The sequence below is a fragment of the Epinephelus fuscoguttatus genome, linkage group LG4 (genome assembly GCF_011397635.1).
Source record: "Epinephelus fuscoguttatus linkage group LG4, E.fuscoguttatus.final_Chr_v1".
NCBI lineage: Eukaryota > Metazoa > Chordata > Actinopteri > Perciformes > Serranidae > Epinephelus > Epinephelus fuscoguttatus.
The window spans coordinates 18,101,803-18,116,603 of NC_064755.1; the positions used below are offsets into that span (position 1 = coordinate 18,101,803).

At 42.9% G+C, this 14,801-nt stretch overlaps 1 protein-coding gene across 1 annotated transcript in view; it reads left to right on the forward strand.

Annotated features, from left to right (window-relative positions):
* Window positions 1-14,332, forward strand: part of abtb2b (ankyrin repeat and BTB (POZ) domain containing 2b) — a 48,600-nt gene extending 34,268 nt beyond the window's left edge. The window contains exons 3-17 of the mRNA XM_049574620.1: window positions 351-561; window positions 6,231-6,383; window positions 6,896-7,061; window positions 7,227-7,316; window positions 7,521-7,622; window positions 7,896-7,992; window positions 8,876-9,011; window positions 9,524-9,801; window positions 9,890-10,068; window positions 10,179-10,284; window positions 11,345-11,447; window positions 11,552-11,639; window positions 11,831-11,899; window positions 12,680-12,793; window positions 13,100-14,332. Coding sequence (XP_049430577.1) covers window positions 351-561; window positions 6,231-6,383; window positions 6,896-7,061; window positions 7,227-7,316; window positions 7,521-7,622; window positions 7,896-7,992; window positions 8,876-9,011; window positions 9,524-9,801; window positions 9,890-10,068; window positions 10,179-10,284; window positions 11,345-11,447; window positions 11,552-11,639; window positions 11,831-11,899; window positions 12,680-12,793; window positions 13,100-13,333 — 2,126 coding nt within the window. The 3' untranslated portion in view covers window positions 13,334-14,332. The remainder of the gene's footprint in view (window positions 1-350; window positions 562-6,230; window positions 6,384-6,895; window positions 7,062-7,226; window positions 7,317-7,520; window positions 7,623-7,895; window positions 7,993-8,875; window positions 9,012-9,523; window positions 9,802-9,889; window positions 10,069-10,178; window positions 10,285-11,344; window positions 11,448-11,551; window positions 11,640-11,830; window positions 11,900-12,679; window positions 12,794-13,099) is intronic.
* Window positions 14,333-14,801: the final 469 nt, after the last annotated feature.

A 14,801-nucleotide genomic window follows, 5' to 3' on the forward strand; every position in this document is an offset into this window, starting at 1 on the left:
TGATTAAAGATGAATGGTTGTTTGGACTGGCCGTCTGGCTGTGCTTACTGATAATGACACTGCTAATGGCAAATACCACTAGAGACATGGAGCGAGGGTAATGAGCAAAGGAGGGTTGAAAGTAAGTGGTTTAGGGAAAGGGGAAATCCAGTTGGATTAGGAGCCCACTGGGTTTATACTGAGCACTCTAACTCTGTTAGTTTTTTAATGTGCAACTTGGCAAATACCACTGCAGCGTTCTTTGATACTGCATTAACGAACTGAGTAAATAAAATGAACAAGCTTGGTGTATTCATTAGAACAAGTATCTACTAAACCATCTAACTTTGACCTTTTTTTCTTTGTTCCAGGTGATTTGGTGTCCCGTGCAATGCACCACATGCAGCGCCTGAGCTCAGTGCGCCCAGGACTGAGCCCAGCCCGTCACACCCGTCCCCAACAGCCTGTGTCCTGGTCGCCGGACGCCCTCCACACCCTTTACTACTTCCTGCGCTGCCCGCAAATGGAGTCCATGGAGAATCCCAATTTAGACCCTCCACGCATGGCACTCAGCAAGGAGAGGTGGGAGTCATGCATGACTGGACAAGAGCATTTTAGATGCTCTCCAAAGTGTATCGCAGGCAGTGAAATAACAGATCTAATCTTCGGTGGCTATTTTTTTCCTAATGCTGGTTTTGGATCCACCCTCAGAAAATTTGTTTTGTAGTATCCCTCCTTTCATGCATCTTTTGCTTCCTGATCACATCTGTAATTAGACAGGATTTGATTTGGTTCACGAGGTTGACAAAAATTTGATTATCACCGACACTCTTGCAAATACACTAACATCCACCCTCAGAAGTTATCAAACAGGTTGTAATGAAGTTAACAGCTTTTTCACGGACCACCTCTCTTTCTCAGCTAATCCTATTGCCCTCTTGTCAATGAAGTGTTAGTTTTCTGTGAGTAAATTACAGGTGAGCAAAAGACTCCAGGTGTTAATGTTAGGCTGAGAGAGGGGTTCATTGCACCTTTAGAGTGTAAATTAGGCTGAAGACTTGTGATTTAGGGGATTTCAAGAGGATTCGTGAGGTGCTAATAGTCTGTAATTCTGCTACGGTCTCCTCAGATCTTTCCTGAGTTGCCTTTGTTGAACAGTCCTGGTAATTGTTGTCTTTTTTCAGTCCTAAGACAAGTGGGTGAAAATATATGGACAGTCATTTAATTCCAGTGTTGTGGTTTTAGCAATATACCTGATAATTCTAAGCATTTGTCTTGTGTAATTCTTGGCTTTAAATTGTTCTTGTGAAATTATGTTTTATGTTGGTGGGTTTCCATGGAAAGCAAGGAGTAACACAGAACTGAGTCATGTCTCTTTTCTTCCTAAATCAAGTGATGAGAACTTGGGCTGCATAACAATATGTTATCAGCAGTGAAGGTGATACTAGGCAGTAGTTCAAGTAAATGTGAGTGATTATGTGCCATCAGTTAAGATAAGATTATTAGTTACAATAGTGCGTGTGTGTGTGTGTGTGTGTGTGTGTGTGTGTGTGTGTGTGTGTCAGAGATGAATAGAGAGAGACAGAGAAAAGCACTTGCAGCCTACCCACACATCTGTGTCCTGGTCTCACAGCAAAAACACTCAGTGTGTGTGTGTGTGTGTGTGTGTGTGTGTGTGTGTGTGTGTGTGTGTGTGTGTGTGTGTTACAGAGAAACCATATGTTAAAAAATGTCAGTGGAAATTGTTCTTCTATGTGTAAAGGTTAATTGCACTTTTTAAACAGATGTATGGAGGCCTGTCTAAAGGTAGCGCTCAAGTGTACAAATGGAATACAGCTCCCACTATAGTGTGTGTGTTCAGTTTGCTGTGGTAAGTTTGTTAAATGTTTGATTGTTTTATCTCCCTTAGTAATGTTTTAACCTCTAGACATCCATGTGTTTGTGATTGTTGGGTTATGATGAGGCATCTTAGTTCTGTAAAACTTTTTGTGATGAAATCAGCCAAGTCTCTTACCAAAACACACACACACACACACACACACACACACACACACACACACACACACGTATGCACTCAGAGCCAGCTGGCTTCCATACATTTAATAATGAACAGACACAGTGTGAGTGAGCAAAGGTGGGCTCCTCATTAGCATCAAAGAGAACAGAACAGCAAACATACACCCCGCTTTTCACTATCCCAGCTATTTCTTCCAAGTCGTCAGATGTTTTTAATATTGGGTGTACATCAGGCTGGTTTATGTGTGCAGGATGAAGTGATTTAGCATCCTGTTATACCGGACACTTTGGAACATCTGCGAGTTTCTTTCTATCTTTCTAGACGTCGACCAGTTTGCCTACACACATCTGTGTCTAGTGTCTGTTAATGTCAGCATGCATGACAGACTCAGGTGGCAGAGTTGAGCAGCGCAAACCTGGTAGTGATTACAATGTGAACGCCTGGTAACGATACAGACTGTTCTCCTACAATGGGCCTCTCAATCTCTCTGGCTCTGCCTCTATTGAAGGCTTTATAAAATCTTTGGTGGAAACTCAAAACCACCGAATCTGTGTGGGCCACATCATCAAACATTATAGGGAGTCTGGTGAGAGCCTTATTGTAGAATCCTGGAGACTACAAGAGACGTCATTTTACTTACATCCTTTAAAACCTGGTGTTGTAGTTGTTACCAATGATGTTGTTTTGGAGTATTAAACCGCAGAAAGTGCGGGTGGGAAGACACCAGTGGCTGTGTGTCTTCTTAGATTTGCATTCACACTCCTCTTTAAGTCGTAGCGCAGAAAAAGAACTTTTATTAGTGCTGGAAGTTCTTAACCAATTTATTTAATGGTAGAGTCACTTGACTCTCCCCCCAAAATAAGCACTTCCAAACACTCTGCAGAACAGACCAACCCAACCCTTCTGCCTCCTTCAGCGGATGGAAGGGAGCACTAATGGATAGATGTGTTACTGTGATAAGAAGTAGCCAGTGGAGCTTACGTCTGACCGCGGATACATCAGATATGGTTACATCCCCCTCCTTCTGGAGCCTTTATGAGAGTAATCTGACTCTAGATCAGTGGTTAACCTTGACCCTCTGCAGCACATGATGAGGTCTGCTTTAAGACCCGATTGAAGTTTCTCACAAGTTGAACTCAATCACGGTTGCTTCAGGATATATGATGTACAGGACATATGGAGCCAGCGTAGCATGTGATGGTGCCTCCTGGGGAGAAAAACCTTTGCTTTTTATGTCGGACAGGTTAGAATTCAAACACACCTGACCACGATGTGGGCTGACTGTCATTTTATGACCAGCCAGGTGGTGGCGAGAACGGCGCCATGAATCAGAGCTAACGTTTATATGTTCATGTGTGTGAACATGTGTGGGAGAGTTTTTGTCCACGTCCCGCTGCTCTCAGTGTGTAGCCCTAGCGTGTCGGGTCAGTAGGCTAGCCAGAAGTGCTATCTAGTTTCAGTGTTAACAGGAGGCTCGGCTTTGATGTTGCACCGACTCTTGGACGCGGCTGAAGTTTGTGTTTCAGGCTGAGGGGCATAACCCAGACAAAGGGGTCAGATGGGAGGTGTGTGAGAGAGGGGAGCAGTTCAGATCAGGGGATAAGGGTTTGAGGAAAGAAGGAGGGATGATTTGTGGTATAGGGGCCAGAGCTGTGTGAGTGATGGTACAGACATGCTCCATCTGTGTGCAGCTGTGGGCCACTGGCAAAGGTGTGTACATACATAGCCTCAGTTGATTTGTCTCGATGCTCTCTTTTTGTATATCTTGTACACACACACCCCTAACACACTCATACAGCATTAAAGGTTAATTGGAATAAAACCGCGGCTGAAAGTATTCTGTTGGAGAACCAGTATTTCAGGCCTTGAAAGGAAAACACTGCCTCGGTTATTATGCAAAGACTAGATTTTTTATGTTTTTTTTTACTCACAAGAACTAAGGCTGTGAAATGCTGATTGATGAAGGGAAGAACGGAGAAAATCTCTCTGATGGATCAATGAGCGTTAAGTGTTAAAAGCTTGATACGGTTGATTGGAGCTGCTTTAGTTCTGGATTAGTGCCAGCACCGTGCGTGCCTGGAAGCAAGAATGCAGTAAAGTAGCTGGGCGGAGGCCTCGTGGCATTCAGGAAGACAGGCGCAGACACACGCACGAGTGCGCACACCAACGAAACAGACTCACACACAGTCCAATTTGTGGTGAGTGAAGCCCATTAAGAGGAGTATGACATTGATTCCCAAGCCTGCTGCCCCTCCTCACCTCCAAAACAGGACTTTGTTATCGCTCTACACCCACGGCGCTATCTCCAAACTGCCACCCAGCCCCCTCCTTCATCTTGACATACCCCACCTGCCTCCCAGCCGTTTTCTCAAACACTCAAATCCTCCTTATATGCACCTTTCAGACCCATTTAACATTCCCTGCCTACTCCTCCTCCATCCCATCAGTCCCTTGTCTGCTTGTTAACCGTCACGCCTGGGTGACAGCATGGTCCCTCCTCTTGAGTGATCACTGACTGATAAAGTACTGAAGCAACATCTGACAGAATAGCTACAAGATAAAACAGAAGGACACATTGCAGGGTATCAGCAGGTTCCTAAAAGTCTGAGATTTAGATAATAGCTATTTTAAGGCCTCAATTGAGTTGACATTGTCAGTGGTTTGATTCATCATCATATCTGCTTGAATCTAACAACAGCAGTCATGGAAAAGCTTTTATTTGCTATGTTCAGTCAGATAAAAAGTTGAATTGTTAAATTTGTTTACTTGTCACATTAAGTGAGGTATTGAAAGTCTGACCCTCAGATGTAATGGAGCAGATCCACTTCAGTAAAGTGACTTCAGATATACATCATGAACACAGCATTGATGAATGAGGGAGATGTGCTATAGGAAACCACAGGTAGCTGCGTAAAGTAAACACAGTGAGGAGGATAAATGGCTCTGCAGGGGTCCCAGTGCTCATTAACAGTTACTACAATCCCTATAGCGTGCACACTATAGAGCTATGAGCTATATGCCCGCATACTGCTCAGGCTTTTGCCTCCATCAGTATTCATGATATGCATCGGAGTGTTTGCATCTCCTTCAGAACAAAGGTGAAGCCACTGCTAAGAATAACATCACAGCAGGAGAAAGGCTGCTTAGTAACTCGTGATAACAGAAACAGTGTTTAAACAATCATTAACACACTTTGGCTGAGGCTCCATAGGATCAAAAGCAAAGCAACAATAAGTGTCATTGTTCGTGGGCGCATATGGCGAGAGAAAGGCACATACAAGGCAGGATTAATACCAGATAGTTGCAGCGTTGCAGATAGCCACATAACCACCGCTTTCTAAAGGGTTTTAGAAGAAAGACGAGGACAATGAGGAGGGAAAAAGAGAGCAAGCAAATAATCCAGATGACTTTCAGAATGCCTCATTCACAAATACCACAGCAGACTTAATGCTGTGCTCTCTTTCATCCCTCTGCTGATGTTTACTCCACTGCCTCTCCATGATTAATATAATTTTCTCTTGTTCCTCAGGCTCAGGTCAGTCCTGTCTATCATTTCTATTTTAATCCGTTCCTTGCCTTTTTAGTTTCACTTGCTTCTCTCTTTCCTGGAAAGCATTTACAACAATACCAGGGTGCTGCACCTTTATTTATCTCCCTTAGGTAGTTTATTCTGTTACAGCTGGTTTAAAAATAGGCTGATTATTCAGAAGCCACTGCAGTATCTTGTTTGTCAAACCGCAGCACAAATGAAGTCACAGTTCTGTTCTCATCTGCCATCACATCTTACAGAGAGAGCTGATGCTTTATTGCACCACCTGGTCTCTGACATATAAACACTGATTAGTCATATATACATACATCTGTTACTTGAGTGCGTCTGCTTGCACGTATGATGACTTTAAAGGAAGAGCGTGTGGTGTGTGAAAGCCGGCAAATATGTGTGATTAGTAGAGGTGAGGTACTCTGCTCAGAGTATGTGTGTGTCTTTAAATGTGACTCACGGTGCACTGGTCAGGGAGAGGAAGGAAGTACAGCCAGACATACATAAGTCATCTGGATGAAGACAGTTTATGAGTTCCCCCTCGACATGACTGAATCACGAGTGAAGAAATCTTCCCCACAGATGTTGCGGTGCACTTCTCCTACAGTATAGTTGAAGGGAGTTTCCTTTTTTGTACCAAGCATATAGATGGTCACATGTGGAATATTTGATTTCTTGTTTTTGTTTTTTCAGGCCATTCCTGCTGCTGCCACCTCTGATGGAGTGGATGAGAGTTGCCATAGTTCATGCCGAGCATCGCAAAAGTCTACTGGTGGATAGCGATGATGTCAGGCAGACCGCCAGGCTACTCCTTCCAGGGCTGGACTGTGAACCAAGACAGCTGAAGTAAATGAGAACACACACACACTCACAAGGGTTGTCACTTAAAACTACACACAGCGGCATGTGCTCTACCCATAAGCAGCAGCAGCAGCAGCATTTCTGAATGTCTGTAATCTTACACACGCCTTCAGACGATATCTAATTTTAGCTTTCTTGACTCCAGTGTCACATCTTCAGCGTGTGTTTATGAGGTCATTCCAATTAGCTAAAAAGAAACAAAATTTAATTGCTAAGACAGCGTTGTGTGTAGGCCTGTAATTTAATTGGTTCTCGCTCACAAATAATTACACACTGTATACAGTAGATTAATGACTGTTCACAGACTGTAATGTGGCTCATTAACCTTTTCATGAAGTGTACAATTAAAGAAAACCATCGGATGCAAAAGTACAGTGTGCAACAAACTCCTGTAGCTCTCAGTGTGTGTTTTGCCTGAGGTGTGTCTTCTCAGACTCAGCCAGTAACCTGTCACAGGGTATCATCTTACTCTTTATTTGTGCCTCTGTCTCCATCAGGCCTGAATGTTGCTTCAGCTCCTTTAAGCGTCTGGACTCCAGAGCCGCCACAGACAAGTTTCACCTAGACTTGGGTTTTCGGATGCTCAACTGTGGACGCACAGATCTCATCGGCCAAGCCATCGATCTGCTGGGGCCAGATGGGGTCAACAGCATGGACGACCAGGTACAGAACATCTGTCTCTCTCTCTAAAATATGAGTTCATGTATGATGTGTGTTGAGAGGAATATTGCAGCTTTATACATCGGTTCTTAAAGATCACTTTAGGCAGCATTTGATGTATTTGTTTCTCCTCTTTCATGTGAGCACCCCTGTCTTTTCTTCACACAGGGGATGACCCCTCTGATGTATGCCTGCGCAGCTGGAGACGAGGCCTTAGTCCAGATGCTGATCGATGCCGGGGCCAACCTTGACGTGGCGGTAAATATGCTCCAACAATTTCAACATATGGACACATTTATTCAAATGTTGCACGTCATGTGAAGTTCTACATTTACCCACAGTGCATGCATCAGCTTTAAAGCATCTGAGTTCACAGAGGCTGTGGTGAACATAATATTTGTGTTTTCTTGAGAGTATGACTTTGATGTTGGTGTGCAATGCCGATTTGTCCTGTGCTGCCAGGTCCCACCATGCTCCCCAAAGCACCCCTCTGTGCATCCTGATAGTCGACACTGGGCAGCCCTCACCTTCGCTGTTCTGCACGGACACATCTCCGTTGTGCAGGTTGGAAACACATACACACATATAACAGCCACCATCAGATATAACCACCCTTAATTTGCATGACTGTACTTTTGTGTACTTTTTACTAGAGGAAATGTCCTGCTATACAGGCACAATAAATGCAGGTTGTCCTGCATAGTCCCGAGCTAACTGTGGATGTGATGTTTTACTTTCAAAAGTTGAGTGACAAATGTGAGGTCAGAGGTCAGCCCATAAATGAGTTACAGGATGTCAAACATTGCACAGTATAACAGATGTGGTGTGTATCCCCAGCTCCTGTTGGATGCAGGGGCCAATGTGGAGGGGGCCGCAGTCCGCAATGGACAAGAGAGCACAGCAGACACACCACTGCAGCTGGCCTCAGCAGCAGGTGTGTGCACACACAAAGACATACATGCGCACAGCACAACACAAGGCACAGCTGATGTTAGATCATTGTCCGACGCACAGAAGGTCTGTGCTCTGTCTGATTTATGGCAGCCAAATTACTACTTACTACTAAATTATACAGGCAGAAAGTCTGTAGAGGGGAGACTTGAAGAGATGAATGACTTAAAACTGCTGTTGTCCCTTTCAGCAAGTCAACTAATAGTAACTCACACATTTATCAATCACCAAAACAGTAGCGTAATAGACCACCAACTGTAGCGCAGGATAGTTTTGTGAATGACACATCGGCAGGAGGAACAAGGACACGGGAGGGTAAATGACGGCAAAGTGAGAGTAGCGGAGTGCTGCCTGTGGTTGTTCTGAAGCCTCTGGGCAACATTCCTCTGCGGGCTCATCCAAAAGCCACACATAGCTGTAGTAAAAGAGACACATGCTCTACATAGCAGCCAATGACAGTGTGTAAACAGTGCCTAATATGAATGTGTCTGCTTGTTTTAAGAATGCAAAATAAAGCATGATAAAAAACTTTTTATCCCTGCGGTAAAATGTAATCATTGCAGTGGTAAGTGTAGTAAACCAAGAAAGAAGACATGTACAAGTAAAAGTGCACTAATTAATTATAAAAATAAGCAATAAAAACACTATAAACAATCAAACTGAAACCCTAAAATATGGAAACAGTTGTAGGGTGATGTGTTAATTATTCAAAACACAAAGTGGAAAAAACACATGGAGAAAAACACATGGAGGAAAGATTACTTAAATTATAGCTTTGTAAACAGTCATCAAAGTTATGGTTGATACTGGTAATAATATTCCATTTAAATGTGTTTAGGATTTGTATCTGTGTGACTGCTTCCCAGGCAACTATGAGATGGTGAGTTTGCTCCTGGCACGAGGCGCAGACCCCTTATCAAAGACCCATGATGGGAATGCCCTTACATCATCCCTCTATGAAGACATGAACTGCTTCAGTCATGCTGCCGCACACGGACACAGGTATGTGTGTCTCTCAATCTGATCTGAAAAAGTCAACAGATGCCTCTGTAAGGTTCTGACAAACTGCCTGCTTTTGGCATCTTAACTGCAGAGGAGAAAGTAACACAGAAACAAGGCTAACTATCTCATACTTGACCCGAGTCTGCATTTCAACTTTAAGGAGACATTCATTCCTTTTATGTGCGGTGAAATGGAAGACCTTGAAAGTGTCAGAGTACAGACAGCAAATTCAGGGCCCCCTTCTATTCAGAGTCCATCTGTCTCTAAACACCAACTGGAAGCGTAAACCTCTCCACCTGTTCGCTGCGTGTATGTGTGAACACAATGTAGACTCAACACTTCACATTCCACAGTGAGGGAGACGGATTATGTAATGAGAGAGGAGGGTACAGGGTCACAGACAGGGATGTATGTGTTGCAGTTTGGGACGTTTATTAATGTTTTCGTGTTTACTTCCCTTCCCTTCCTTGTCCTCTTTCTTCCCTCCTTCTTCCTCTCATTTATCTTGTCAGAAACGTGCTGAGAAAGCTCCTGACTCAGCCCCAGCAAGTCAAAGAGGATGTCCTGTCTCTGGAGGAGATCTTAGCTGAGGGGGTGGAAGGTGAGGAGGCCGTGATCTGCCCTTTCCTCCCTCTCTCCCCCCTCCCCACCCCTTCCTCTGGCCCCGGGGCCCTGCCAGAGGTGGGCATACCAAGGCTCTGCAAGGCCAGGATGAAGGCTCTGCAAGAGGCCAGCTACTACAGCGCTGAGCACGGCTACCTGGATGTCACCATGGAGCTACGGGCTATGGGTACCTATCAGACATCAAACAAGAATTTGACATTTCTAATTGTGACTTGCCATAATAACCCAACTTTTTTTTTCTACTTCTAAACTAGGTGTACCATGGAAACTACACGTGTGGCTGGAATCTCTGCGCTGTGCCCAGCAGCAGTCCAGGGCGGGAGTCACCCTCTCACTCCTCAGAGAGTTCACCACGATCAGAGAAGAGGACTACTGTGAGGAGCTGGTCACCATGGGCCTGCCTCTCATGTTCAACATCTTACGTACCACCAAGGTAAACACAAACCTCAGTGTGTGCTTGCCTGCCTCTTCATGTTGAGAGCATGAAATGAGTCGAGATGTGTGATATAACGTCCTCCTCCCTGTTCTCTCACTTGCCTCCAGAATGATGCCATTATACAGCAGTTGGCGGCTATTTTTAGTCACTGTTTTGGCCCAGCACCTCTTCCAGCCATCCCTGGGATGAGGGCAACTCTTTCAGCACAGTTAGGTAAGTAAACTATGATTCTCATGTGTATATGAGCACACATAGCTCTGTGTTTAGGTGATTGTGATGGCTTTATGTTGACATTTTTACATCATTTTTTTTGTGTTGATTAATCTGCTGACTTCTTTCTTGACTAATCAGTTAATAGTTTGGTTAGAAAATATCACAAAATTGTGAAAAATCCCCACTGTCACAATCTCCTAAAGCCCCTGAATTGCTTATTTTCTCTGACCAGTGCTCAAAAACCCAAAGACAGTCAGTTTACTGTCTAATATGACAAATACAAGCAGCAATTTCTCACAATAGAGAAGCTGTAACGATGCATTATTTGACATTTTGTTTAAAATCTACTTAAAGTACTGATCAATTATCCAAATAGTTGCAGAATAATTTCCATTGACTACTACTAATCAATTGTTTTTTAGCTCTAGATGGTTGTACAATTAATACTGAGAGGAGGTTGCATTTGTCCACAAGGCCCCAGATACAACAATCAGCCAAAAATGGGGAAAAAAGAGGTTTTGTTTTTGCCAAAATGCAATGAGGATGCTTCGGGCTCTCAGTACCTGCACACTTGGAGCTTGAACACCTGTGACCACATATTGAGTTTTCTACAAACTGACTGCATTCAAGGATCACCTAGTCTATTCAATCACTTGTGGGTATGGCATTACATATCTTTTACAGATATGGGTACAGCTGATACCAAATTTTGAAGGTTTTAAAGTCTGTATGTGAGGCAAGGTATCAAACAGCCAAGGCAATCCTCTCCTCTGGCTGTATGAACAAATGCAAACTGATATTTTTCTATTTAGCAGATAGGAGTAAAATAAGTGTTCCAGTGCTACAGTAGCATATGAATGAAAAGGTAAAATCTTATTACAAATGCCAGGTGTAAGGATCAAGACACTATCATGATTCGCCCGCATACAAGACACTGTCTGAACAAAGCTCTAGCTTCCTTAAGATGTGCAGCTATAATGTAGGACCAGTGTCCAGACTGGCTTGTGAAAGCTGTGCTGTGAGTGGAGTTTTAAGCAGCCGCTGATATGTTTCCCCACAGACCCTCATTTCCTGAACAACCAGGAGATGTCAGATGTAACATTTTTGGTGGAGGGGAAACCGTTCTACGGCCACAGAGTCCTGCTGATCACAGCCTCTGACAGGTGAGCGCAGTCAGGTTCACACTGGATAGAAAAATACCAACTTAAGGACATTTTAGGAAAAAAATCCTTAAAGTTGTAACAGAGAAATATTTGTTTTCTGTTAGATTCAAGTCTCTGCTGGCATCCTCCGGACCAGATGGAAGCCCCAACAAGGAGATCGAGATCAGTGACATCAAGTACAACATTTTCCAGGTAACAAATATTCTCTTTATTTCCTTTATTGTTATGAATACTTTGCACAGTATTTTATTATGCTGTGAGACAGTGAATCAAGAGTGATGGGGAAAAAAACTTGAGGCAGACATACTGCATATGACAAAACAAGGACATTATTTAATTCAACTAAGACTTTTTCCTGAATGCAACCTTTGACTTCTCTGCAGATGATGATGTCATACCTGTACTGTGGAGGAACAGAGTCACTGAAAACTGTTGTGCCTGACTTGCTGGAGGTGAGAATCACTGCACACCATCTGTCTGGATTGTTGTATGAGATGTTTTACCTCTTAGAAATCTCAGAGGTTATTAGTTCCACATCTCCACAAGATAAAATGATCACATCTCGACAGTTACAACTTTATTTTTTATGAAGAAATACGGTTGTTGGTACGGCAAAGTGCATGTTTTTGATAAAAAATCTAAAAAATGAGTATGAGACAAATGTGTGCACGGTACACACAACAAACAACAGCAATCTCTTGCCCAGATCTGCCTCTCCATATGCACCAACACAATGTACTGTTCACTGTGTAGCCTGTTAGTTTTTGGTTGAGCCCTGCAAATACAGTATACATGTGTATATGTGTTGCTTTTAAAAAATGTTTGAAAGCAATGGTGAGTTTGTGATAACGCAAATCCCCAGTTAAACCATTATATTACATTTATTTAGTTGACACTACCACATTACAACCCATTATATCGGTCTATTGCATTGTAGAACTGCTTCCATGCACCGTCGCACGATTCACTGGAGGTCAAAGTGGATACAGTCTGTACAATGCAGTGAATGTTTGACAGATTGAATCATTTTATCCTTCACCATCAGTTCCAGATATGTGGTGTAGATAATTTGGCTAAACTGGAGACTCAACTGACAGTACGTGTCTCTGTCTTGATAAATAAGCTAGAAAAATACTCACAAGTAATAAAGAATGATGGTAAAAATGTGTCCTGAATGAAATAGAAGACTGAATTTCTCCAGTGTAAACACGTTCTTGTGATTTCTCCTGCAGTTGTTGTCAGCTGCCAGTCTGTTCCAGCTGGGGGTGCTACAAAGACACTGTGAACTCATTTGCTCGCAGCTCATCAACCAGGATAATGCAGTCAGCATCTACAAGACTGCCAAGGTAACGTACTTTGAGAAGCCTTCATCATATTGTACTGTTGCATGAACTACAAGAATAGCGAGCTTCATTACACAGCAGACCTTTGCTCTTTATGCTTCTGCAGCTGAGGTGACTCACAGAAGGAAAATGTCATGTTAAAGTGAAAAAACCTCTACTTTTCTTTGGTGTATTGAGCGAGAGGATTCTATTTTATCAAAATGGGACATTCAATTTACTGTACAAAAGACACCATGTTACATGATAAATGTCCTACATTCCTCACTGAGAAGCAGCTTTCTCAGTGCAGTTTGTCCTCTCTTTCCACAGGCCCATGGTTCAGTGGAGCTGAGCTCATTCTGTGAAGGTTACTTCTTGCAGCAGATGCCTGCTCTACTGGAGAGAGAGGGTTTCAGGAGCCTGTTGTTGGGACCCCCCGCGGCCCGACAAGGGAACAACTCCACTTCTACGCTGGTTCACAGCCGGGGAGATTCGCCTCTGGAGGAGCTGGAGGCCACCCTGGCTCAACGGCTACGCTCTCTCTGCGTCACCTCCCGAGTCTGAGGACAGCAAGACAGCTGCTGAGGAGAGAAGGCAGGAATAAGAATGTGGCAGTCGAAGCGGAAGTTTCATCTTATCACTGATACAGGATCAGATCTTAAGGAGCTGTTTAAGTTGTTTGAGTACAGATGTTTTCTTTTAGTGACACCTGATCCTATCTCTGGTAACAAGCAACTTCCACAGTGTTTCGACACTGTGACACAGATCAGTGAGGGCAGCAGCTTTGTGTTTGCACCAAGCACTCCATCTTGACATTTATTGCAGTGAACAGCATGTTTGTGAAGAAGAAAGTTGGACGATGTGACGCTTTTTCTCCAAGGCTCGGGAAGCTTTCATGGAGAACCAACAGATGGATGCAACAGGTGGAAACTCTGAATTATGAAACACTGCTGCCCTCTACTGGACAGAACTGGTAAAATAAATAATTGCTTTGGAGGAGTGGTATTGACGGCACCCTCCTGGTTCTGACTGAAGCTATGTAAAGTGAAAATAGACTGAATCAAGTGAGGCAGCCATGCTGGACTTTTGGCTTTGTCCCATTTAAACTAATAATGCAGAGTGGGAGGACGGAGGTAGGCTCAGTGCCTCCAGCATTGACGTAAGCTTTGGATTAACAAATGTACTTTTTATGTAACTGTATGTTTTTATTTTCTATTTTTTAAAAAGTATGACCGCAGAAACAAAACACTTACTGAAGAGTGGGATGGACATTTTCTATTTAATGAGAAAAAAAAAGATGTGAGAGTATTTAACGGGGTGTTCCCTTTTATTTTGTTTTTAATCCAAGCAAATTATTAATATTATTGATGAAAAATTGCTTTTGTGTAGCTGTTGTGTTTTTTTGTTTGTTTTTTTTCTCCAGGTACACTCTAACAGTAATTAAGCTTATGTATGCTGAGGTTTAATGCTTCTATACAGGTACAGCAGCATAGTCCAACATGGGAATTGGAATACATAAAGTCTGTTTTATTGCTGAATATTGTAATAAACCTGGTAAACGAGCTTTGTCATTTTCACTGGCGCTGCAGAGTATTACAGATATTTCACTGCCATCTGTTTGTGTGGGTTTGTGTAGACTTACCTGAAATCCGGGACAACTCAGACTTGCAAATGCATAAATCTACAACATGAAAGTCATTACATGTGCAATAAAAAAATGATTTAATGAAATACAATCTTACAGAAAACTCTGGGAGGGCGAAATAAGAAAAATTAAATTGGGAGAAGAGATAATTACAGTACATTAATCTTAAATTTGGAGCACTTTGTATATTTTAATATCGAGAAAACCCTGACCATATGGTTTTATAGTGATGTTTACTTCAGGTTCACACTTGCCGCATACATTTAGGCACAAAGAAGTAAAAACAAACACACCATAACTTAATGAGTTTATTTGTTTCAGCACTGAAGATGCTCACAGTTATTTTATATGGGGATTACATCAGTCTGTTTTGTTCCTGCTCTGTCA